Source organism: Zosterops lateralis, assembly GCF_965231275.1.
Source record: "Zosterops lateralis genome assembly, chromosome: 20".
NCBI classification, from domain to species: domain Eukaryota; kingdom Metazoa; phylum Chordata; class Aves; order Passeriformes; family Zosteropidae; genus Zosterops; species Zosterops lateralis.
In genome coordinates this window covers 423,601-448,457 of record NC_139780.1, presented here as the reverse complement: position 1 = coordinate 448,457, position 24,857 = coordinate 423,601, and the positions used below count along the sequence as shown (strand labels likewise).

Sequence of the window (24,857 nt, the reverse complement as noted above, 5' to 3'; positions counted from 1 at the left end):
CAGAGCAGAGGCTCGGCTGGCTGGGGTTGTGCAGATTCTGAAGATTCAGCCTTGCTGTTGGTTCATTCTGCTGAGCTGGTGTGAGTTACTGAATAAACACTGATCTCAGTGACTGAGGCTCATGTTGTCTAACGAACCCCATCATGCCTGTGTGGTATGGGAGGACTAATTACACCTGAATAATGTTTGCAAAAAGTTAGCTTGCTTTTCACAGCATTCTTGAAGTTGTGTTTAATCACTTTGTTTGTCTGCTTGCTCTTTTCTCCAGTGAAAATTGTCATCCGGGGGGACAGGAACACTGGGAAAACCACACTCTGGCACCGGCTGCAGGGAAAGAAATTCATTGAGGAATATATTCCAACTCAGGAGATCCAAGTCACCAGCATCCACTGGAATTACAAAAGTAAGATGGAAGAGGGCGGAGGAAGTGACAGTCATGGGACAGTGCCTTGGGGGAGGAAATTCCACCCCAGCCTCATTTGTTCTTTTCTTCTCTGTCTGCTTGGAAGACAAAATGGTCTCTCATCACTCTCTTTAATTTATTGTTCATAGTTTTTCAGTCATGTTTTTAATTTTGTCAGACGCTCTATGTTATAAATGCCAAAGAATATGTCTTTGGAAGCCACAATCCAAGGGAAGTCTTTAATAGGTGGTGTTAAGTATTTGAAATCCTTGTAATGTGCTTGACATGTTAATGAGGAAGGGTTGTTGTATAAATCTGTTTCTGAGGCCTGCTCTGCTTTGGGTGTTACTGTGTTGTCTAGAAGGGGATACATGGTGCAAACTGAGTTTCACTGATGAGAATATAAAGAGCATCTGGTGACTGGGGAAGATTTCAAAAATCATTCTAGTATTGTTAGCTCTAGGCTGGCTTACTGAAGCACAGAAGTGCCAGTGCCTTTTTTAAGTTCCTGTTGCAGTCTAAGTGATCAAATGTGGTATTAATTTTTATTTTACTGGTCACAAGTGGCTGTGAAAGCCCTGCCTCCCACCTGGAGAAGACACTGCAGGCACTGAAGTTGCACAGGGTTGTGATTCAACAGTGTGTTAAGTCCAGCTCTCAGGATGCTGATCAAGAATGCCCCAGCCTTGTGGGATGAGCCCCTGAGTCAGTATGAAAGCAGTCTGTAAGACTGAGTATACTGTACAAAAAAGGTCAGCAGTTGTTTATTACCAGGCATTGTCCATCTGCCTCACTCTGATCTTGTGTTGAGTCAGGTACTGCCCAACTCCTCCCAGCTGGGAGAACATCCTGTGCAGTGAGGTGAGCATCAAACTGAGTGTAGTGTCTGATTCATCACCAAAATTGAATTACCAGGAGCCAAATGGTGATACCATGGTGCCCAAGTCTCTTGTAATGCTCACAAAGCCACGGGATGTGTTCACCAGCAGATCTTCTGTGGTCACACAAAGGTGTTTCCCATCTGCAGCCAAACCTCTGGCACGGCGTGTGTGAGTGTGGCATCCTTCCCCTCACTGCTCTTCCTTTCTCTCAGGGTGCCAGCACATCAGTTACTGAGGAATGAACACAGAGCTTACAAGTTGGATGGTGGAAACTATCTCCAAAATCAAATTTGAATGCTTCAGCCTAAACAGACTTAGATCAGAGTAAGAAATAAAATTCCTCTTTCCTAGATACCCAAGTGTAAAGAATGCACTGAGTGTTAATTGTGGCTTTCTGCAGTATGTGGGTTAAAGCATCAGAGTTGGGTTTCCTCTCTGATGGGTGCAGGTAACTCAACACTTGTGTGGCACACAACTCTGGCATTTATTTTAGGAGGCTGCTTTGTATCTAACTCTATCCACAAACAGGTACAAATGTGTACATGCGAAAAGGTGTTTGGAGGAAGGTCCAGTCATCTCACCTGTGTCTGCATTTCTTTCCCTGAACCAAGGCTCAGGCAGGGCTTTTACAACACTGATGTAATGCTGGGGTAGAAAACACCTACCCCTGAGGCTGGCTTTGCTCTGTGCTGAGATCCACTGGTGTATAGATATTTCTAGGGCCCACTTCTAACCTTGGTGTGTTGCATTTCTGTGGAGCTCCCTGGCCAGAGCTGACAGCAGTGTGTACAGATGCTGATGGACTTTTCTCAGGGTTAAGTGTTGCTGACCTTGTAAAAATACCTACAAAGCTGCACCTGAAACTGCCTTTCATTTGTGTTCCTTTTACATTGTAAAAAACACTGTATTATTGCCTTAGTAATAATTGCAACTAATATAGGAATTTTTCTGTTGACTTTATTAAGATACATTTCAAAAAGTAGCTCCCATTTTAAAGACATTGTGAAATCTGTTTCCTGCTCTGAGAAGTTTCCACCCAAGACAGGTGATGTGGGCCCTCAGAGTACTTGGTTCAGGTCTAAATCCTGCCCTGTTGGCCAAGGTAATCTGTAGAGGAGAAATAAAGTTTGTTTTTCCTATGTTCATGCTCTCAGACTACCTTAAATAAACATTATGAGGTAGTTGGTGGCAAATATTTACAGATATTAATTAAATCGCTGTCAAATATTGACGGATTCTTTGGTCTTAGAAAAATTTCATTTTAGATGCAAAATGTAGCACCGTCAGAAATTTTATACTGAAGGAATTAATAAAGGTAGCGGAATCTGAGTTACTTCTTACTCAGAATGAACAAAGTTGTTTTTCTGTGCCAGTTGTAATGGGTGTTAGTAATTTTTGTGTCCAAGTAAGGAATTACCATTCTGACCCTAAGGAACACTTTTTTGGATTTTACTTTTTTTTTTGTGTTTTTGTTTTTTTGGTTTTTTTTTTTAATTTATTTTATTCTCTGTTTGGCAGCGTGAAAAGGAGAGTCTGAAATAAAAATTGACCAATAGTTGTGCTCAGATCCTTTGAATGCCTGAGGGATGGCAGAGTTGCTTTGCCCTGTAGGATTTGTGATCCAGAGCATAGGAAGGGAATCCTGTCTTTGAATGAGAGTAAAAAATGTCTGAGGGCCTGTGAGTTCCTGGTGATGAGCCCACCCACAATGTGATAATTCTTATTTTTAAATGAGCTTTCTTGCAATTGGAGCCTTTTCATAGCTCTCCATCATTTTGTGGGAAAACTGTTCCATGTACCCCTGGCCAGTGAGTGTCTGGTCAAGTAGCAGCTGAGGACAGATCTTTGGAGTGGTTTGATCTGTGGTTTGTGCTAATCCAAGCTAGGGATTTGAAAGGATAAATTGGCATTCTTTTGGCTGCCACAGAGCTGCTTTGGGCGAGATGCTCCTGGTTATGAGTCACACACACACCAAAACCAATGCAGCAGCACTAAAGCAATTATCCTCTTGCATGATCAGAATAATCAGGAATGACACTGGTGATGAAAGGGAGGAACTTCCTGGCTGTGAGCTAGCAGGAAAAATGTGGAAGTGTGGTTTTCCTGGGTCTTGTGCAGTTGTTTTCTTAGAGAAGTTCTGTCCTTCCCCTCAGCCAGAAGGGTCTGAAGCAGGTCTGTGGGTCAGGGAGTTCAGCTCCCCAGCTGCCAGGACTGCTGCTGCTCAGCAGGGTGTCAGTTCAGGGTGTCAGTTCTGTGGGAATTGCTCGGCAGGCAAACACATCCTAATTTGAGGGCATGTTTGGCTCCTGGGAAGGAGGTGGGAGAGCAAAGTGTCAGCTCTAGGCCCTGGGTGTCCCCAGGGATGAGCCTTGTCACACCAAGGGTCACTTCTCTGAGCTCTTAGTCCTGATGTCCTGCTTCCCATGGCATTTCTGGGGAGAACAGGCAGGCTCCTTCTGAGCCCGTGCAGAACTGGGGGAAGCAAATCTCTCCTACGCTTTTGCAGCAAGCCTTGACTGTAGAAAGGCACTGGGGTTGCCTTGCCAGCTGCAGGGCAGGAATCAGAGGCAGATCTCCAGTGGCTGAGCTGTCCCAGCACCTGCAGGGGCACAGGGAGAGCTCCTGCAGTGCCGGTGCCTGGGGAGAGGTGCTGGCTCAGCTGGTGCCAGGTGAGTGAATCACAGGTTGGACTTTAGCCCAGCTGGTTTGATTGTTTGTGGAAATATTCAGGGGCTGAGTTAATTAGTGGGGTGCAGTGGTTTGAGCAGAAGTTTTTGGGCTGTGGATGCTGTACTTCCCATGTGCTTTCGGTCCTGCAAGGGCTGACCCGGGGGAGTCTCCTGTTCATCCCGAGCCTCCTGCCAAGCTGGTGCATGGGAAGAGAAGCAGGAATTACTGTCAGGGAAACAGAGGCTGATTTTGCCTCGTGCATAAGTGTAAAAAAGGGTCTTTCTCCAGAAGCAAAGGATCAAAGTTTTCCTTTATTCATAATCTGTCTGTACAACATTTTGAAACATTTAATTAAGCCAGGAGTGAGTTCTGCATAGAAGATGCTTCCACTTAGATAAACTCATGCCATCCTATGATGTTATTTTCTACTCTGAGGCATTGTCCTCCTGTTCCAACTTCTGAACCATGTTCAGAGCTGTTCCAAGTACAAGCTTTTACTTCAAAGCCTATAACATTTCCAAAAAGCAGCTGTTTCTTGGAACAACTTCCTGAAAATCAGACTACTTATTTGGATTCCATGGAAGCATTGAACCACAGCTGCTCAACGTTGAGGCCACCTGAATGTGAATTGGCTGCGTGTGGGTACCAGCAGTCACTGGAGTTGGAATTCTGCATGTCTTGCTCCAGATTTTAGCAAATCAAATAGATGTTGCTGGTTATAATTTATTGATGCTGCAGCTCAATAGGAAGCAAAATTGCTATTGAGACCTTATTTTTCACAAAATGCCCCTGGGAATGTGCAGAGAGAATGGGTTTCTGTAGCTGCAGGACTGTCTGCACTGCCTGTCATGTTTACATGGAAATGCCACGATTAATCTTTCTTAAATGTGGGTATTCTTTTTGCCAGTTGTATGCCTTGTTTATAAACCAGACTTTATCTTCAAAATTAGATTTTTGTCTTTTTCGAAAGGCTTTGTAAACCTCTGTATGTTATGAAAAGAGTCTACACAAAATACTCACAACATGCTTCAAACCTGCCATGAACCAGCAAGGAAATCCAGCCATTGCTTATGTGACTAAGAGTATTCATGAGGTTCTTTAGACAGCGTGGTTCTGGTGGGCAGCTTGCACCTTCAGCAGCTCACTGCCTTCTTATGGTTGGGTTTTCTTCTTGCACAGAATTTGCTTTTCTTTTGACATTCCAATGCTTTGACATTCCTCCATGTTGGCTTCGGGTTGGGCTCTCTGTGTCGTGGGTGTTTTACTGAAACTTTCTAACCCTTTGTATTCTGTTGTGCTTCCAGCCACTGATGACATTGTGAAAGTTGAAGTCTGGGATGTAGTGGACAAAGGTAAGATTAATAACTTCCTTTCTAATGGAGATTCATTGTTCTTTCTCAGTTTTAATTAAAAGCTTGCATGGCATTCAGAAATACCTGCTTACTTCTGCTTTTAAAAAAATCTGTATTTATTATATAATTTCCTGAAAGAATAAGAGAAGGAAAGGTGAGTCCCCTCTGATAGAAGTCAGTACCTGGAATCTGAACTTCAGATCAAACCCAGTGCTCAGAAGTTGTTCCACATGCTTATGGCAGATGAAGCACCTGCTGCTCTGTGTATTCCAGTTCTTTGAGCTTTAGAATAAACTTCACCTTCTCCCTTGTATGGCTTCCTGTATGTTTAGACAGATTCTGAGTTCTTTGTTCTGGTTATAAAAGTTCTTGTTGAGCTGTTTTTGTGAAGGCATTCTCTTGTTAAATTGGTAAAACTGTGGCTGCAGTGGGCAGGGGGGAGGATGAAAGAGAAACCAATTACTTAAATTCACTAGGACAGAAAATGCAATGTGTGCATTCCAAAACCTTTTCTAAATGCTGAGCCAAGGAAAATTTTATGACATATAAATACATTTTTCATTAGTTTTCAATTTTTGTCAAGAGTATAAGCTTTTGTTTTGTAAAGAGCAAAACCAACTCCCCATAACATCTGTGAAGACACAGTCTGGATGCAGTGCAAGCTGAGATGCAGTGGGATCTGTTCCTGGATGGGGTTGGGATCTGGATCTAAATCTCCACAGCCCGTTCTGTAGCCCCAAATGCAGATGTTGTTTGGCTTCTAAGAGATGTTTAGTGTTACGTGTGGTCACAGGTTGGAGACACGTCCTCTTGATCCTCGAGTCCTCTTGATCATAGGACAAACAGCCTGTTTTATTGTTCAGAACCTTCTCATACAGGGATCTGGACAACTGTTCTGTTCTGGACCTTCTCCCAGATCTGGACACTGATTGGTCTGGGTCTCACCACTGCCCAGCTCCCTGGCCAGTGACACAGCTGCATTTAGGGCTGGAAGGGGTTGGTTGAGGTCTCTGTTGGAGTTTAAATCTGTCCCATCATTGTTCACCTGGGGACTTGTTTATCCAACTAGGAGAGCCAGATTAGGTTTCTTATGATACCAGATTTATCTGTGCAGCTACAGACTGTCTGTACTGTGACAGTTTAGTACCAGCCAGGCTCTTGGTTTAGTGTGTGAATATGGTCAGGAAGGCAGCTACACAGGTGAGCAGCTCTTCCTCTGTGAGTGATGCTTCTTGTTTGATGTCTGTCAGCTTTGTTGACCACAGTCATCGAAACACAGACTTTGATGGTTTGTCTGGTGCTGCCTTTCCTGCAGCCTTGGCTGGAATCTGTGCTTGGGGCATTCTTCAGCAGAATGGCATCTATCTCACAGGCACCACCTGTAACACAACTTACACTTGTGTTACACCAAAAACTAAAAGTACAACAGGGAACGGGAAAAGGAGAAATGTCATTTTTCATGTTAGCTGAACTATATTCAAAATAGGTAAAAAAGAAAGACAACAAGTGGTAGCAGCTCTAGTTCAGATACCTAATGGAGCCTTCAGGGTAAACTTGAGCCAGGAATTTCAGATGAAAATCCTGAGCACTTATCTTTTTGTATTTTATGCTCCACCTTTCACAGAGTAGACAAAACCTTACTTCAGCCAGAGTTATTGCTGAAGTCAGTCTGGTTACAGTTTGGCTTTTGGACTGTGGGATAATAAGTGGAGGGCTGGAATCTGAGCAAAACATCTGTGTTCTCGCTGCCTTGCAGCTTTGGTATGAATAGATAGACATTTAATTTGGGAATCATGTGGTTCCAGCATTTATTTCTGTGAACAGCTTATCTGAGCAGAGTCATCTTCTCAACTAGAGACTAATTTTTTGGCAGAGGGGATGGGATGTGCTATGCACAGATGTTGATAACAGCTCTTCTGGTCCTGCTTTGATTTCTGAAAGTGCAGCCTATGTTAGAAATCTTAAAGGACTCTCTTCCCTTCACTTTATATTCTTTTGAAATAAAACTCATTCTGTTAAGATCCATACTTACGGACCACAGGTAAGTATTTTTTTGCAATCAGTTGTGCTCAATCAGTGCAGTGTAAAAATCAGATCATTGTGATGTTAATGAAATCAAATCCTTTCCTATTGCCATAGCTTTGTGGATTCCTGATAAGCATAACTTCAGGAGAATGTTCATATTAAGCATTAAGAGCTTGCTCATATCTAACTTTTATCCTAATGTTATGACTTTTTTTTGTTTTCCTTCTGTATGCTTAGGACAAAAAATCCTCCTGCGCGATGCTTTGGGTGAGAGCCACACTGGACTGTAGAGTTGCAGTAGTGCAGTATCCAGTGCTGCTGTAGCATAGTGCTGACAAGACCTGATCCTGCTATTTTTTTCCCCTTGTCTACCAGATCCTGGCTCGTGTGCATATTTAGAGTTGGGCAGAACACTGCATTTGTCAGGCTGGATTTGAAACAGTAAAAAAATACATGTTCTGAACAAATGAAGTTTTCCAAGCTAAAATTCTTTTGCCAGCGTTTCCCCATTTCATTGCCAGAGGAAATTAGGAGACCTTTGTTTAAATGATGTGGGAAACTGTGTTGAAAGCCCTGATGTGGGTTATAGTTTAACCAGTGCATCCATGAACTGCAGTTTTCAGCTTTAGTTGTGTAGAGCAGTTTTGGACTCTCCCCTGCTGAGCAGTGCTGCTGTTCTGCAGTCACAGGGGGCTGGGGGGAATTGCAGGAAATGCACCCTGTGAATTGATGTGCATTTCTGGGCTGAAGTTAATGGTGATTTTCCTGAGTGGTGTTTTTCCTGCTGCTCCCAGAGGTGTGCTCCCTGTCCTTGCCGGTTCAGCAATGCCCAGGTGGTTTTCCCTGTGGTGGGTTTTCCCTCCAGAATCCACTGGGACACAGAGACAGCTCTGCTGGCCCTGCCTGGACAGTGACTTAGCTTGGAATTGGTTATTTAGCATCCAGATGATATTTTGGGAATGTAGGGAGGTTTGTTGTGAAAGTTTAAAGGCTGTGAGTTTGGTTAGTGTGGTGAGGCAGTGGGAATGGCAGCTGTCAGACTGTGCTGCTCCTCTTGTTCTTGACTATTTGGGATTCCTTTTTTAAATGTGCAGACTCCCTGGAGTCCAGACTTCCTTGCTGCCTGCTGCATTCTCCTTGTCCTGCTCAGGGAGCCAGGATTGTGTCTGGAAAGCTGCCATTTGTTCAAATCTTCCCGAGATGAGCTTGCCTCCAGCTGTGGATTGTGTTGCATTTTGTGTGGCATGTATAGTAAATATCATCTCCTCTGCTGCTCTTGGAACTGACAGAGCGCAGGAAAGATCTTTACTCTTAGCAGAAACCATAATCCTGACTCATCTTTCTGGCTTTGCAGCAAGTTGTGTAACTGCTGCAGGTCATAAAGCTGTAACAGATCCTGAATGCAGAGGAGCTGCTTGAATGCAGGGAATTATCAATTCATGTCTTGTAACTTCTGCCACTTCAGTTCCCACATATTTTTCTGATACATGACTGAAGGCATCAAATCATATTTTTTTATGTTGCCCACAAGATAGACAAACACTTTCCCTTGCATTGAAAATTCCTTTCCTTCTTGCTGCACCTTCACCCCTCTGCCTCCCAGACATTATTTTCAGACGTGTCAAGTTAGATAACACAAGGGGTGCACATATTCCAGGTGTGTATTTTTGCCCGGTGAAGGGAAGCAGCCCCCTTGCATGGCGGACAGCATTTGTTGGCAAGCTGTACTGAATCCTTCTATCCTGCAGCAAAACTGATGGTCCATACTGCTGCAGAGGCTCAAGTGATGATCACGACCTCAGTGTCCAGTAGGAGCTGTTCTGTAGACTCCAGGGCACTGCTGCCAAGTGTGTTTAGTGCCAGTGTTGCTCTTATGCCTGTAAATGAGGAGCAGCCATCGTTCTAGGGAGAGGACCTGGGCCATTGCAGCACAAACACTCGTGTTTTCTGATTGAAGCTCCTCTGTTACCCATCAGTACAACCTCAAAATCTGGACCTTGTGCATACAGTGACACAGTCCTCACTGTGCCCTTGTCTTTACGGGCTGAATTGCAGCTTTTCACTGCATAGATCTTATCTTTGTCTGGTTCATCCTGCAGTTTGGATGCCAAAAATAGAGCCTGTGCATGGATCTGTGCACACATGCGCTTTTCAGCACTGTGGCTCCTTTGAGGTGACCTCCTTTGCAGCACTGACGAGCAGCGTGCGAGAACCTTATTCATTCCTCTGGATACACACAGAAAACCATGAGCAGGGAGAGGTGTGTGGGTTGTATTTTCTGTCTCAAAGCATTGGCTGTAAATGTGCCCGGGTTAGACAGACACCTTGATTGCACAGGATGGGAGGAGTGATGGAGAGTATTTGTGGTTGCTTGGGCTTCTCTTTTAATACCCAGAAATTTAGGTCATGCCAAGCATAATTTAGCAGTGACTGCAGAAATAGCAGTGTTTGGATGTTCAGAGAAGCCACACAAATGTCACTGACTTGAAATGAATCGAACTGAAGTGGGAAATGACATGCATGGCCTAGACATCCCACACCTTCAGCTGCATGGGGAAGAATCAGAGCCCATATTTGGATCCCTCAAGGAAACACATTGCCCAAATGATGAAGGATCAGGATTAATATTTCTGCTACTTTCAGATGTCAGCAGTAAGATGACATGAGTGAGGCAAACATTTTGCAGTGATGTGCACAGAAGCACCCACCAGAACCTCCTGCTGTAACCTGCAGCATTAAAGCTTTTCTGAATAATGGTATTGTCTTACTATTTATCCTGGAGCTGTGTGCAGGAAAAACAAACCCTGTTTCACATGCAGCGTCTGGCAGAACCCTGAATTCCATGTGTGATTCAGTAGAGTCAAGAGCTGCTGGAAACTATTTTGGTCCTCAGTGTTACAGTCTTATACAGAATCAATGGGAGGGTTTTTGCAGGTGTATCTGAGCTGCCAACACCTTCTGTTGTCAGCGACACAGGAAATTTCTAGAAGTGATGAGAAGGAATTCCAAGACTGTGCCAGTATAGTTTAGTTAACTCTTCATTACTTAGACTAAGAAAATGCACAACAAAGTTATTTCAGAAGTACTTGACTACTGTCAGTAACATCTGGGAGATAGTTGGTATCTGCCAAACATAACTCCTGATCTTGCAGGGTTATTCTTTGTGCAGTTTTTATCATTGATAAAATTCTGGAAACTCAGAACATTCCGTTTAGACAAGAGACCAGATTTTTTCATGGTGTGTCCACACTAAACCTCTTTGGCAGTAGGTGACAGAAGATGTTGGGACTCCTGTCAATCCTTTAGAGCCAAGTGACTACACCAGAAAATCATGTCAGCTGATGGCCACTCTGATAATCATAGTTACAGATACATCTCTGTGCTGAGACCCCAGGCTGTAAGATTTGGAAACACATTCAGTGTGTAACTGATTTGACACAAAGGTTTCAGGGAGGCTGAAGTTTAAAAACACTCCTTTTCCGGGCTGCTGAGTTAAATGTCAGTGGTACTTTAAAATGTCAGAAATCAAGATCTAAGAACTCATCTGCTTCCCTAAGATCTAAGGTAAGTGAGAAGCCTCAGGAGCTGCCCTTTAGTTGCCTCAGAGGAAGCAGATGAGCTGGAGAGAAACCTGTATAGATCCCTGCAGATGGGACCATGGCTGTGGGACTGCAGGGCAAGTCTAGAGTGGTTTTCTAGTGTCTTCTACAAACATTAGGCACGTTGCTTCTTAACACTTCTTGCACACTGGGAGCCTAATCAGAGTTGTACCTGCTCCCTGGCTTGTTTTTGTGTGCTTTGGGTAGTGCTTCTGGAGGATTTCTGCACCTTCAGTGGTGATGAGCAGACCTGACCCTCTGGCTCTGCCTTTGGAGCACATGTAGGTTGTCTCTCCATCTCCACAGCTCCTTTCCCACAGTTTGATTTCTCTTGGATTTCTTCTTGTGTAAGTTCTGTCTGTCTTTGGATTGCTTTATTGTTTGTTTTTGAGTAGACTGTTCTTCAGCAATGCATACCTGTCCTGCCCCTCCTCATCCCCCAGGCTTACAGTAGAAGCAGGATCTGCTTTAAGGTTGTGTTCAAACTGCTGTGCACCTATCCAGACCCAGTTCTTTGCCCAGTGTAATGCTTTTTATTTTTTTTTTTTACAATTCTTTTTAAGGAAAATGCAAAAAACGAGGAGATGGTTTAAAACTGGAAAATGACCCTCAGGAGGTGAGTCACCTAGAATTCAGAGGTCTGAGGCCTCTTGTCCACTTTTGGTCCATGGGGAGCAAGTTGTCTGTTTGTTCCTGCTCTAAGGCCAGCCTGGAAGGTGGATGAGGCACAGTGGGATCACTGATGCTCTTCATTCTTTGCTCTGTGCATTTCAGCCGTGCTGCAACTCCCCTGCTGCTTTCCATTCTGTCACTGGTAATGATTATGCCCCAGATGTTTGCTCAGCAGCTTTGTACCTGTCTGCCTGTGGGCAGAGACAGAAACTCCTTTTGTCAGGGCCTTCCTGTGGGGCCTGAGGAAGTGATTTAATGCCCTGCTTTGGCCACTCCTCAGGGCTGGGCTCTTACACTCCCACTGGTGCCCATCTGCTCAGGCTCCGATGAGGAGAATTTTCCTCAAAATATTCTCACATGGGAAAAGCCTTTTTGAGCTTTTGAGAACACGTTACCATATGAGAACAGTTACCATAGCTGCTTCTTCCTTTGCAAATGTGGGTGCATTTTCCGCTCCTGGGAAATGAGTGAGATTTGTTCCAGGGCACCAAAATTCCTGCAGGAGCTGTGGAGACTGAGCTGGCACCATGGAGACTGAGCCTGGACAGTTCTATCTGGACTTGGCAATGTGCAGAGTCAAAATGGTGAAAAGCCAGTCGGGTGCTAATCCCGTCAGCCCTCCATGGGATAAACTGCCTCCTGCTTTTGGACACCAGAAGCATTAGTAGAGCCAATATCTGGGTCAGGAAAAAGATGGAATGGGGGTTGTGTCCTCTGTCCTCCGCTTTGTGGTTTGTATGGAGTTGTCTTGCCAACACAGGATTTGGAAGCACAGGGGAGAGGGCAGGGGTGGGTTTTAGCATGTGCTGTCAGACTGTCAAGTGCTTCACATCCTGTTCCTGTGGGAAGTGGAAGCTGGGAACCACCAAGTACCTTATTTTAATGATAATGGTGTGAAATCCACAGGTACTCATTACAGTGGTTGTCACTTTGGGAAGTTTGCCCAGTCAGTGCTGCATTCATTGTGTTCTGTATCAGCCTGAAATTAAACCCAGTTATTTACTGCTTCTTTGTCTTTATTTCCTCAGGCAGAAGCAGAAATGGCTCTGGATGCAGAGTTCCTGGATGTCTATAAGAACTGCAATGGTGTAGTGATGATGTTTGACATTACCAAGCAGTGGTAAGAGACCTTTACTGGTTCTCCCTTCTTCCAGCAAAACAAATTACTTCCAGATTCCCAGTTGGATTTGGAGGCTGATAACCAGCCTAATGTGTTGAAGCAAGCTTATATCCTTTAAAATAAAAGCTTTATCTTGTGACATGGCTTTTAATACACTCCTCTCCTGGAGTTGATCCAAACAAGCAATGTCCCAGTGGGTTGTGTGCTGCAATTGCTGGCTGAGGCTGATAATTAGTGCTATCACTGGTGCAAAGTGCGTGATGCAAACCCATAGAACACAAGGTGCAAAGTGCACATTGCAAACCCATAGAACATAAGGGAAAAGGGGATGCTAGTGAGAAATTCCCAAGAAACTGATACTAGTAAGGATTACTTAGAGACCCCAGGCTGCATGAGTCTACAGAAGTAATGAACTGTTGATTTTGCACATCTGAGGAGGGTGGGAGAGAGACGGAAACCAGAGTGGAAAGAGGAGAGGGGAGGGCTCCTGCCTTGTATTTAGGCTGATGTTGTTTAGGTTTGGTGTGGGCCAGTGAGCCTGTGGACAGCTGAAGGGAGAGAATCCTTTCCTTCTGCTGACCCCACACCATTTTGCAGGACTTAGGTTACTGACGCTGTTGTACACCACAACAACACAAAGATTCTGACTTCAGAAGGCTGAAAATGACTCCTGTATTTATTCTTGGGATGTGTCTCCCTTATACACTGTTCTACACAGACCAATTTGAGTGGTGAAACAGAGGCAAACCTCTTCAACCACATTGGTCAGACCAGAGGGGCATCAAGAAGTCCCTCCTAGGGAAACAATCTAAACAAATTTGCAGCTACAAAAACATGTCTCTCGTTTACAGAAAATACCCTGGGAAAGGAATTTCAAAAAACCAAAACATCTCAGACATGAACCAGGGCTACAGATTACTGTAGGAGATGTGAGGGTTCTGGTGAAAGTGGATTATTGAGCTTTTGAAGTTGTTTTTATATAAAGAAACATCCAGACATATTGAGGGTTAATGCATTTCTCTGATGAGGTAAAGAAGACACAGACTTGGAAGGATTTTAGAAAAAGAAATTCTTGTTGATTTTTTTTTTTCTTTGTGATTCATGCATGAAACTACTAACAGTCTCATTTGCATCTCTCTCTCCCTTCGGATGAAGGACATTTAACTACATTCTGAGGGAGCTTCCCAAAGTGCCGACCCACGTTCCAGTGTGTGTGCTTGGGAATTACCGGGACATGGGGGAGCACCGGGTGATCCTGCCCGGGGACGTGCGGGACCTCATTGACAACCTGAACAGGTGAGTGGTCACCGGGTGGGGCAGGAGGCTCAGCTGCTCCCTGCCACCACCATCAGTGTCCCTGCCGTGGTCACATCCCTGTCACATCATGTGTCCTCTGTCCTGCGCATGCCTTTGGCTCCCTGAGCCTCACAAGCAGCACCTTCAGAAATTTTATACTGAAGGAATTAATAAAGGTAGTGGAATCTGAGTTACTTCTTATTCAGAATGAACCAAGTTCTTTTTCTGTGCCAATAATAATGGGTATTTGTAATTTTTGTGTCCAAGTAAGGAATTGCCATTCCTGACCCTAAGGAACACTTTTTTGGATTTTACTTTTTTTATTTTATTCTCTGTTTGGCAGCGTGAGAAAGGGAATCTGAAATAAAAATTGACCAATAGTTGTGCTCAGATCCTTTGAATGCCTGAGGGATGGCGGAGTTGCTTTGCCCTGTAGGATTTGTGATCCAGAGCATAGGAAGTGAATCCTGTCTTTGAGTAAGAGTAAAAAATGTCTGAGGGCCTGTGAGTTCCTTGTGATGAACCCACCCACAATGTGATAATTCTTATTTTTTTTTCTGCTGACACCATGAGCCCTTTGATCTGGAGCAGATCGTTTGCCATGCGATTGCCCGGCAGCATGTGCCTTTCAGAAATGTGTTCCCAACAAGTCATCTTCTTTCTGGATTGTCCCTCTCCTGTGAGAGAACCTTCTCCCCAGGCACAGCTGTTCTCTGCTCCAAGTGACTGAGCTCCAGGAGAGCCAGGCAGTGCAGTGTAGGCAGGGGGCAGCTTGCTCTGCCTCTGAGCATCCCCCACACAGCCCTTGTGGGGCACAGCCAAATCACGTCCCTCACCAGCCAGACAAGCATTTCCCTTAGGCAGATCTGAGGTGCTCTGTTGTGTGGTGTAAAATAGTATTTCTTGGTCAAGATTCAGTAGATTTTACCTTTTTATGTTTTTAAGGTACTGTTTTCATTCTCCTCATCTCTTACTTTATTATGCCTGTGTCAGGCACAAAAAATTGTATCACCTTTAAGACTTTATCCATGATGAAATAATTTCTTTACAAATTAGTTTCTATATATGATTTTTGTCAGTTTGATTATGGTTTTAAAATAAAAACCTTCACTGGGAAATGAACAGCTTGTAAAGCTGTGAATCCCCAGCTTACAAAATCAACATCCCAGTGTCCTGACAGGGTATTTCTCAGCCTGGCAGGGACGTGACACTGCCACCACCAACAGCCACCTTCTGTCACCCTTCAGTGTGAATTTTAGCTGCACACAAAGTAACGAGTCCAAGCAGAATGACCCCCTGGGGTACATTTGAGGGTGGGGGGCTGGTTTGTGGGGTGGCTCCTGGTGTGTAGCTCAGTCCTGTGCAGGGTGTGCTGGTCACAGTGTTCTCCTCTCTCGCTTGCCACAGGCCTCCTGGCTCCTCCTATTTCCGCTATGCTGAGTCTTCCATGAAGAACAGCTTTGGCCTCAAGTACTTGCACAAGTTCTTCAACATCCCCTTCTTGCAGCTGCAGGTAAGGCAGGGGTGTTATCCTGATGTGTTGGGTGTGTGGACAGATGGGATTTACTTTCTCTCCGAGGCTTGAATTTGGTATTTGGGGTTTCGTTTGCTGTAAAAGGATCCTGAGGACATTCTTGTTTTCATTAAAGTCGGTATAACAAAATTGTGTCAGAACATTGGTAACTGACTTAAACATGTCGCTGATTGCAGGAGGTCAGCTGTGCTGAGTTCCCAATGCTGACCTCTGAGAAAGGCTCCATTTTTGCTGGCATGAAAATGGTATCCAGTGATGCAGTTACCAAGACAAAAAAGTAAAGTACACACAGATTATTATCTTTAACCAGGATTTGAAGTGTCTGTGTGTATTTTTATGTAAATAATCCCCAGTGAAATGCCAGTTCAGAAGGAGCTGAGATGTATTAGTGGATGTTACCATGTCCTCAGGCTGGAGAGCAGAAAGAACCAGGATAAGAGAGTTGAATGTATAAAACCTCAGTGAAACAAGTCAAACAAATTTTGACGAGGAAGTTGTAGAAATCTGAGCTATAAATCCAACCTGCTGCTCAGTGGAGAAGAGAGAGAAGAAATCTGCCAGCATGTTGGTAGTAAAATGTTTGGGTTTATGATACTGCATATTTGGAGGCTTTTGGGTTGCTTCTACCTGAATTTTGGGGCTTTGCTTGATGTCAAGCTTCACCCAAGATGGGCTGCATTGGTTTCTCCAAGCAGGATTAAAGGAGAGGGATGCTGCCCAGAATGAAATGCACACAGAATTTAATCAGCCTCAGAGGTTTCTGTGTCCCTCAGCCTGCCCTCCACAGCTTTCCAGGGTGGAGTGCTCCAGCTGTATCCGAGGTCCCAGGCTGTCCCTCAGCAGGGCTGGGGTCAGTGTGTGGTTTTCAGTGGCAGATTCCTGTGTTCAGTTTACACTCATGCATCTTCCATGGAAGAGGCTGAAATCCATACTGCCAGTACAGAGCACCTTCTCTCTGTCAGCCTCAGCTCTTCAATTATTTATCAGTTCCTTTCCAGGGGCAGGACTGGCAAACCTGAGGATGCAGTTCAGCTGTAGGTATTGCTGCTGGCCCACAGATGGGATCAGGTCACCCAGGCTTCCAGAGCTGTGCTGGAAGGAGACAGGATTCTGCAGGCAGCTGAAATTGCCTTTTCCCAGAAAGCTTTTGCAAATGGCTTTCAGCCAAAGCACTGGTCTCTAGCACATGATTTATTCCCTTCTTTTGGGTCATTGCAAAAAATAAGCTGTTTCTTTAATATTTTAATAACCAGCACGGTAAAATAGAATTTTTTTTTAAGCATTTGGAAGTTTGTTAGTAGTGATGAATCTGTACCAAATCGATTGCAACTCTGTTAAATATATATTCTTGATTTATTATGACCTGTAAAAATTGAAATAAATAAAACTGGTGTATGTCTCAGTGCCAAAGTGTAAGGCAAGGCACACCACTTGTTTAATAAACAAGTCTAATTAAAGTCATTATCAAAGAGCCTAAGGTAAGCACTGGAGAGCAGTAGCCCTTCTGTCTCTGTTTGTTCAGCTGATTTAATTTGCTCAGCATGTATTTCACCTGTCTAAGGAAACTGAGGACAAAGAAGCAACAGACTTGCCCTTTTTGTCTCATTTTTGCTTATACTGTGTGAATAATATAAAATTATGATATCTCCTGCTTCTGAGATCTTGATTTTCTTGAATTCTAAAGTCTAGAATTTGGAGTCGTTATTAGTACTTCTGATCAGTGTAGCAATTTTAAATATAAATAGCATATTTTGCTGAATCTTTCTTGTCTGTAAATGACAATAAAGGAATTGGCATTAAGTAATGACTTTGTAATTCCATGCATACATGTTAATTAAAGTCAAGTTTCCATCTGCAGAGAGCACTTGAAAATGATGAATAAAAATTACTCAGCAAAGAAAAGAGGGATTGCTCCAGGCTCTTAACGCAATGGCAAAGGTAAACATGCAGACTCTGTATGCCTTGGAAGCAGAAAATTAGCTTAAATGATCACAGAAGCCCTTACATTTCAAGAAGGGCTATATCTTCCAGTAAATTAGGGTTATCAACTGTGATGAATCACCTAGTCTTACAGTACAAAATAAAAATTACTTGAACCTTTTTTGCTGATTTCAGTCATAGTGGAATTTGATACAAATCAGTTGCTCCATGGAGGGCTCAGGCTGTACTGTGACCATTCCCTGGAACGCAGCGCTTGGTGTGGTTTGTGTGAGCCAGATGAGTTCATTGCTCTTCAAACCTCTGCAGTGTCTTGATGGCTTTGAAGTTATCACATCTTTGAAACCATAATGCCAGCAGCCTGTGCATGTAGAGACTGAACACCATTGCTTCATGCAAATGTTTGTCTTCTCAGATGGATTTTACTCTGGGAATTACATAATAGATTTCCTTTTGGGCTTTTAACCTGATGGGATCCTTCTGCAGTGAGGTCAGGTGTTAGCAGACAGGGATTTAAGAATTTACTATGGTTATTGATGCTAGCTGACAAAAGTATTTGTCAGAGCAAAGCTGAAATGTACTTGGAGAGGAAGGCAGTTATCAAAGCAGAACTCTTGGCAGTTTGGAGGAACTTCTCTTGCATGTCCTTCTGCCTAGGCAGGGATGGGGAGTGTGCAGGGCTGGGAGTCACCACCCCAACTCAGCACGGGCTGGCCCTGCTTCTCTGCCACCTCAGGCACTGAACGTCGTGGCTTCTGACTGCAAAACTCCAGAATTCGGGAGGTGAGCTGAAGGGCATGGCCAGTGCCAGCTGTGTGCCAGCCAGCTGAGCAGAGGGGCTGGGGCTCTGGGGCAGGATTTGCACCACTGAAGCTCTAGTCTTGTCCAGGGGATCCAGAATGATGTTTCTGCAAGAGTGGATGCTCTGCCAGCCCTGCAGGGCTGCAGTCCTTGAGGGAGCTGGCTGTGCTTGTGGTTATTGATCTCCTTGCTGCTGTCTGGATGTCGGGAGGAGGGAGTCTGTTAAGCCAGCCCTTCTCCTCAGCTGAGGTTTTTGTTTGAGTTCTGTGGGAAAGGAAGGACTGAGTGGAGCAGTCCTGGATTACATTAGTGCAGTCAACTCACTTTATTTCCCACTGGAGATGGGCTAGGGTGTCTGTCCCCCATCTGTGGAACAGCAGCTGGAGGCAGACGGGCAAGGGCTCCTGAAATGTCACTGAGTTGGCAGGTTGTGATCCCTCATCTACCCTGACAGCAAAAAAAAAAAAAAAAAAAAAAAAAAAAAAAAAAAAATACTGTGGGGCTTTGCATCAGCTGGGTCCTGCTCCCAGAGAGGCTGATTTAGCACAGGGAAAATCAAAGGCCTGAGTGAACGGGTTGCACGACGGATCTTTGCAGGAGCTGAATCCCTTTTCCAGATGTAACTGGTGCTGTGGTGTCTGAAATAACACATTATTGATTTATGGCTAAGAACAGCTCACAGAACAAGGTGCTTCTTACACGTAGACTTTATGGATTACCTACTTTTTATTCACTTTCCCTTTGTGCTCTGTATTTAAATGGACACCATGCTCAGGGCCAGGGCTCTTGTTGGATGCATTGCTGTGGTAAAGTGGTGACACAGGATCTCAGTGCAGAGATCTGTTACAGTCACCCTTCTGCTCAGACCCAGCTTGTTTTCCTTTCCTCAGAGGGAGACGTTGCTACGGCAGCTGGAGACAAATCAGCTGGATATTGATGCAACTCTGGAGGAGCTGTCAGTGCAGCAAGAGACTGAAGACCAAAACTACGAACTGTATGTCACTGAGCTGTCTTTTCTAACTGCTTTGGGTGTCCCACGAGTGTTGGCCAGCCCCAGCTGTGGCGTGTAGCCAGGTTGAAGGGTCTGGCGAACAACATTTAGGGATCTTTAGGATAAAATGTTGCTTTTGAATGGCATCAGCTGAAGTAAAGCCTGCACTTGGGGATCCCTGTGAAAAGGTCTGGTTCCTTAGGGCACATGACTGAGGAGGGGAGAGCAGGGCAGGGGGGGCGGAGCAGCACACCTGGAGCCAGCACCTGCTGGAGTAGATAAAGTGCTGCAAGGAGATATTTTCCATCTCTCAGCTGCTCAGCTCACAGGTTGGTTCCTCTCCTGGCTGTTGCACTCCTGTGTATTGTATGTCTTATGACAGCAGACAGTAATAGCAGCAGCACTGCTGTCTTTTGTTCTCTTTGAGCACTTCTGAACGCCTTGGTGTATTTCTGGGTTGAAATAGTGGCTGGTTGCTCTGCCCTGTGTCTGTTCTGTGCCCTGGCTGTGTGCTTGGCTGCCTGTAATGGTGTTTGCCAGCTTTAATCCCACAAAGCCAGTACACCTGTAGCACAGTGAACAGGAGTCCATGTTCTGTGAATTCCCATCACAAGGCCTTTATTGCAGTGGAGTGCAAGCCAGAAAAGTCAGCCTCGGAATGTACTGAAAAAAGATTATTTACAGGCAGCTTTGTTTGGAAATTGGAATCAATGATTATGAAATATTCATGCTTTTGAACAAGCATTTTTCAGACCAGGTTTCAAGTGCTATAACCTTGTTCAGCATGTTTTCCTTGGAGAGCGTTGAAATACCCCAATTTGCACAAAGCTATTTCCGGAGCATTCATCTCATTCTCCTGAGGAACTAGTTAGTCACCTCGTGCCTTCAGCATTTCTCTTGAAGTCCCTACTGAAAGGACTGGGCTGTGTGGGCTGTGCTGTCAGATGGTTTTCCATACTTTTATTTGTACTGCTTCAGTAATGGGAGGATATCTAATAGAATTAGGAGTTGGCAGAGCTGTTTCAAGCTCACAGCACCAGATCTTGCTGCTTCACCTCTTGCCCTCCCAGCAGCTTTATCATGTGCTGGGTCTCCATATGTGTCACTTCAGCTTACAAATCCAGCAAAAAAGCAGGTTGGATGGGGCTTGGAGCAGCCTAGGCCAGTGGCAGGAGCATGGAATGAGATGAGCTTTAAGGTCCCATCCAGCCCAAACAGCCCTGACCTGTCACACCTCCTGGCATGAGGCCTTTGTGTCAGTTGCTTCAGTTTAGACAGCACTGGGGGTTCTGCTGTGGGTCACCCAAACTGCACAGCAAGGAGAGATGACCACAGGTATTTGGGGCCACAGGTAGTGGTGTGGCTGCTGCAGCACGTCCTCAGAGGCCATTCCTGCTCTCCTGCCATAAAATCAGGCCATGGAGCACAGCGAGGTGACAGCGCTAGGACATCTCGGTTATTCCCTTCACCCCTGAGCAGTCTGCTCTCTGCTCTGTCACAATGACCGCTGCTAAATTTGGCTCAGGGAGAACAGAAAGAGAGCAAGAACTCTTCCTCCTGCTGCAGCAGGGGGGACCTGAGGACAAAACGTCACTTACCCAAAATGTGGCTCCCAGAGACAACACGAGGTGGCACACGATGCTGCCTCTTGTGCCTTACGTAAGCCAGCCTGGGCAGCCACTGCCTGGATGTGCCTGTGGGGGACACAGTCTGCTTCCAGTTCTTTCCCAGTGTTCAGGCTCCTCACTGCCTGACACACCTCTGGCTCTGCTACTGTCCCTGTGCTTTCAGACTTTAATTTTCAATGCTGCTAAAAGAATGTTTCATCCCTTTTTGAGTTCTTGAAATATTTTTAAACAACAGTAACAACTTCTATGATGTTCTGAATTTTTTACCTAATTTGCTCAATTTCTCCATTTTTAATTGTACCCAGCTTATCTTCTGTTTTCAAGAAAAACCTGTTTATGTTCAATGTGCCCATTCCCCCAGAGAAGGATGCCAGGTCTGGACAGCCCTTTTGGTGAAGAAATTTTCCCCAATACTCAACCTAGACCTCCCCTGGCACAGCCTGAGGCTGTGTCCTCTCACCATGTGGGTACCAGAGCAGTGACTGCAGTCAGGCATTTGGGCTGCCCTGCTGAGGGCTCTGCTTTGGGGAGACACATTCCCCACAGGGACAGCTTTAGTCACTGCAGAGTCATTGTCTGGGGGTTGGGGTTTTATTTGCCTGGTTGTATTTTTCCACACTGAGCATAGCTTATAATTTCAGCAACACCGTGGTGCTGAGTAACATCTGCACAGTGGCCGAGGAGCTGCTGCTGGAGCTGTTCTCTGGTATCCTTCACTGTATGGAAATACAGGTCCAGAATGACACCAGCTACAGGCTGAATTACCAGCTGGGAAAGTAAACCTACTCCTGCTTTCTCTTCCCCTTGCCCCACTTTTATCTTCTCCACTTGCTGTGAGTCCTTGTGGTCATCAGGCAGGTCAGGAGCCAGCCTGTGCCCAGCCTGGAATGGGACTCTATCTAGGTCATGGTTTTTGGGAGTGCTGAGTTAAGAATTAAGTGCATCTAAGCCTGTCATCAGTCAGCCTTGCTAGAGGAGTGGGGACATGGAGCATGTCCTGTATTTTATGGAGCAGGGAGTTATCCTGCTGCATCCATTTTGCAGGTGGAAAACAGGACAGCAGGAGGAATTAAACCTGCTTGGCCATTAGTTCCACATTCAGGGACCTGGGCTGAGGGAATTGGGTCAGTACCTTTCATGAGCCCAAAACAAGCATGTGGAAATCTAACGCTCACTAACTCCAGTTAAAATGATGTCATCCAGCTGATAAATCTTCCTTCTCACAATTAATAAAATAACCCAGAGCCTCTCTTGCCACGTGAAATACACTCGAACAATTTATCACAGCACATTAGAGCCAGGAGCCCAAAAGCTTTAGGCTGCTCCTGTCTTCAATATTAAATGAACACAAGCACTGACAATTTTAGGAATTATGAGGCTAACAAGTCCTTTTGTGTTTTTTGTGTTCGCCCTGGGAGCAGAGCAACAGTAACCTCAGGCCCTGATGAGGTTTTGTTCCCACAGAGCATGTTCATCTTTAAAATTGCATGAAAGTCTCCTCTTGTGAGCAGGTCCAACCACCAGTGAATTATTTAGGAGTTTGAGGATGTTTTAGACCTGTTACTTAGTCTGTAATGGAAGGATTGAAAGGCAAATAAGGAGCCCCTGTGGGTGAGGACAGATGACCCACCTGGACATGCATGGTATATTTGCAGTCTCTGTATCCCAGCAGAATAAAGGTGCTCAGGTGTGAGGTCATCTTGTGCTTTGGTGGGACTTGGTCTGCTATGTCCAGTGTGGGCAGAAAGTGGCTTACTCCACAGTAAGGTTTTCCTTTTCCAAAGGACTGATGGATAGAAGGAGGAATGGACAGATTGTTTAGAATCTGAGAAAAAACAGACACATGGCAGTTTTGGCCCAGTGTGTTCCCAAAACAGCCACACTTGTGCCTCTGAGGAGTGTGTGTAAAGCCAGAGAAAGCATTCATGCATTATGTAGTATTTTCAAAGTGTGGAGGATGCTTAGACACCTCCATCCTGGAAATTGCTGTGAGCTTGCTGGCAGCATTTCATATGTGCTGGTTTTCCACCCACCTCCCTCACAGAAGATCTGACTATAAAAACTCATCAGAGCTGGTTTATGCAGCCCATGTAGGACCATGTCAGACCACCCTGATTCCCCCAGTGTCACAGCACAGGGCTTGGCCCACGTGTCTAGATGGAGGTGACATGAAGCACACGTGTCACAGCTGTCTTCAGTGCAGTGCTGGGGCAAGACTCTGTGTTGTGCTGTCCCCAGATAACCATTTGTATCTTCCTGCTGAAGAACTTGCTCTCTCCTGTGTTTATGCCCTTCACACACCACAGGTGACAAAGGTACAGGAGCACAGGTGCAGACAAAGCCTGCATGTGTTTTATGCCCCAGTCCAGTTGCGCTGGAGGGAAGGATGACATTCTTTATACTTCAGCTATGTAGGTGGATTTTTTTTCCTCCAGCTCTTAAATTTCATGGGTTTCTGGAGGAGAAACAGGTGGTAGTCGCAGCTTTCCCTCCCTCTGGAGCTGGCTGCTTTCCCAGAACAAAGCAGGTTGTTCCAAAATGGGCAGCTTTGACAGAACCACATACGGTAAATCTTCAAATACTCCAGTATTGTTAAGAGTTTCCTGTGCTTTGTTGAGTCCAGTTTTAACCACTCTTTGAGCTTCATATTCTGTATCCTGATGTGTGTCTAAACATTCTTTGTGTCTCCTGGTTCCCAAATCTTCGGTGTACAACCATCTTATCCTACCTGAGTCAGCTGGTTGCTGTGATGGTGGGAATCAGTGACCTGAGGCTCAGAGGTTGTTCATCCTGGTTTCAGGCAGTGTTGGTGGTACAGGTGTTCCCACAGACAGTCAGTAGAGCAAGTACTGCTGGCAGCAGTTCCTTGGCTGCTGGGTGCAGCAGTTCCCAGGCTTGCAGGCTTCCATCCAGGATTGCTGTTGCTGTAAGCAGGAACGGGATGCATGTGGATCATCTGGGATTAATCTCTCCTCACAGTTGGGAGACAGGAATCTTTTAACGCTGAGTGAGTCTCGAGAGGAGGAGTTAGTACCACAAATCAGAGCTGTTCAGCTCTCCTGTCTTTGGCTCACCAGAAGCCCTGGATCAAAGCTGTGTGTATGGGGAGGAATGGCAGAATTCAGCACATGTGTGGAGCTGAGGAGTTGCACATTGCATGCAGGCAAAGCTCACAAGTAGCTTTGGAGGCCATGGCAATTCACATGGTTTGGGGATAAAGAGCCTTTGCTTTGTTGGATGAAGGCTGAATTGCTGAATTGCAGGGCCCCGTGGTTTGCCTTTCCCACTCCACAGACCCCGTGTGTACCCTGCTGGAAGGATGCTGAGCCCCCTCCTCAGGAAGGGGTGCAGTGACAAGAGGGATTGAGCACACACTGTTATGTTCTTGCAGCATGTCTGATGTATTATGCACCTTCCAAACCAACCTGATGCAGTGTCCACAGAGCTCAAGTGCAGGAGTTAAACTCCTTTATGTTTTCTCTCTGGTGCATGACAAATCCATGCATCGTTTTCAGTGGAACATGTTGTCACACAGCTCACCCCAGGAGAGGGAGGATGGGGACTGGATGCTGCGTCACACATTCTGAGCTCAGCTCTGCCAGGAGCTCATGGTGGTGTTTTGGGTGGAAGAGAGACATAGTCTTGGCCCACATCTGGTGGAAGCAGCAGTGAGGCCACCACAGCATGGCACTGATATAGGAACTTGAGAGTCTGCAGCTTCCTGTCAGGGGACAGCAGAGGGGCAGCACCAATCTCTGCTCTCTGCGATCAGTGACAGGACCAGGGAATGGCTGGAGCTGCCTGAGGGCAGGCCTAGGGTGGATATCAATGGGCAGCTTATCACAGCCAGGCTCTGGCATGGTTGGGATTGCAGTCCTTAGCCCAGACTTCCAGAATGAGTGAGATGAGTCTTTCCCAGCCATTCTCATGTAGAGAGCTGGGAGCAA

General features: G+C 45.3%; 1 protein-coding gene across 1 annotated transcript in view; it reads left to right on the top strand.

Annotated features, from left to right (window-relative positions):
• RABL6 (RAB, member RAS oncogene family like 6) overlaps nt 1-24,857 on the top strand; it is a 43,685-nt gene that overhangs the window by 2,919 nt on the left and 15,909 nt on the right. Inside the window, exons 2-8 of the mRNA XM_083875718.1 lie at nt 269-403; nt 5,259-5,306; nt 11,494-11,546; nt 12,631-12,722; nt 13,878-14,018; nt 15,426-15,531; nt 19,182-19,285. Coding sequence (XP_083731844.1) covers nt 269-403; nt 5,259-5,306; nt 11,494-11,546; nt 12,631-12,722; nt 13,878-14,018; nt 15,426-15,531; nt 19,182-19,285 — 679 coding nt within the window. The remainder of the gene's footprint in view (nt 1-268; nt 404-5,258; nt 5,307-11,493; nt 11,547-12,630; nt 12,723-13,877; nt 14,019-15,425; nt 15,532-19,181; nt 19,286-24,857) is intronic.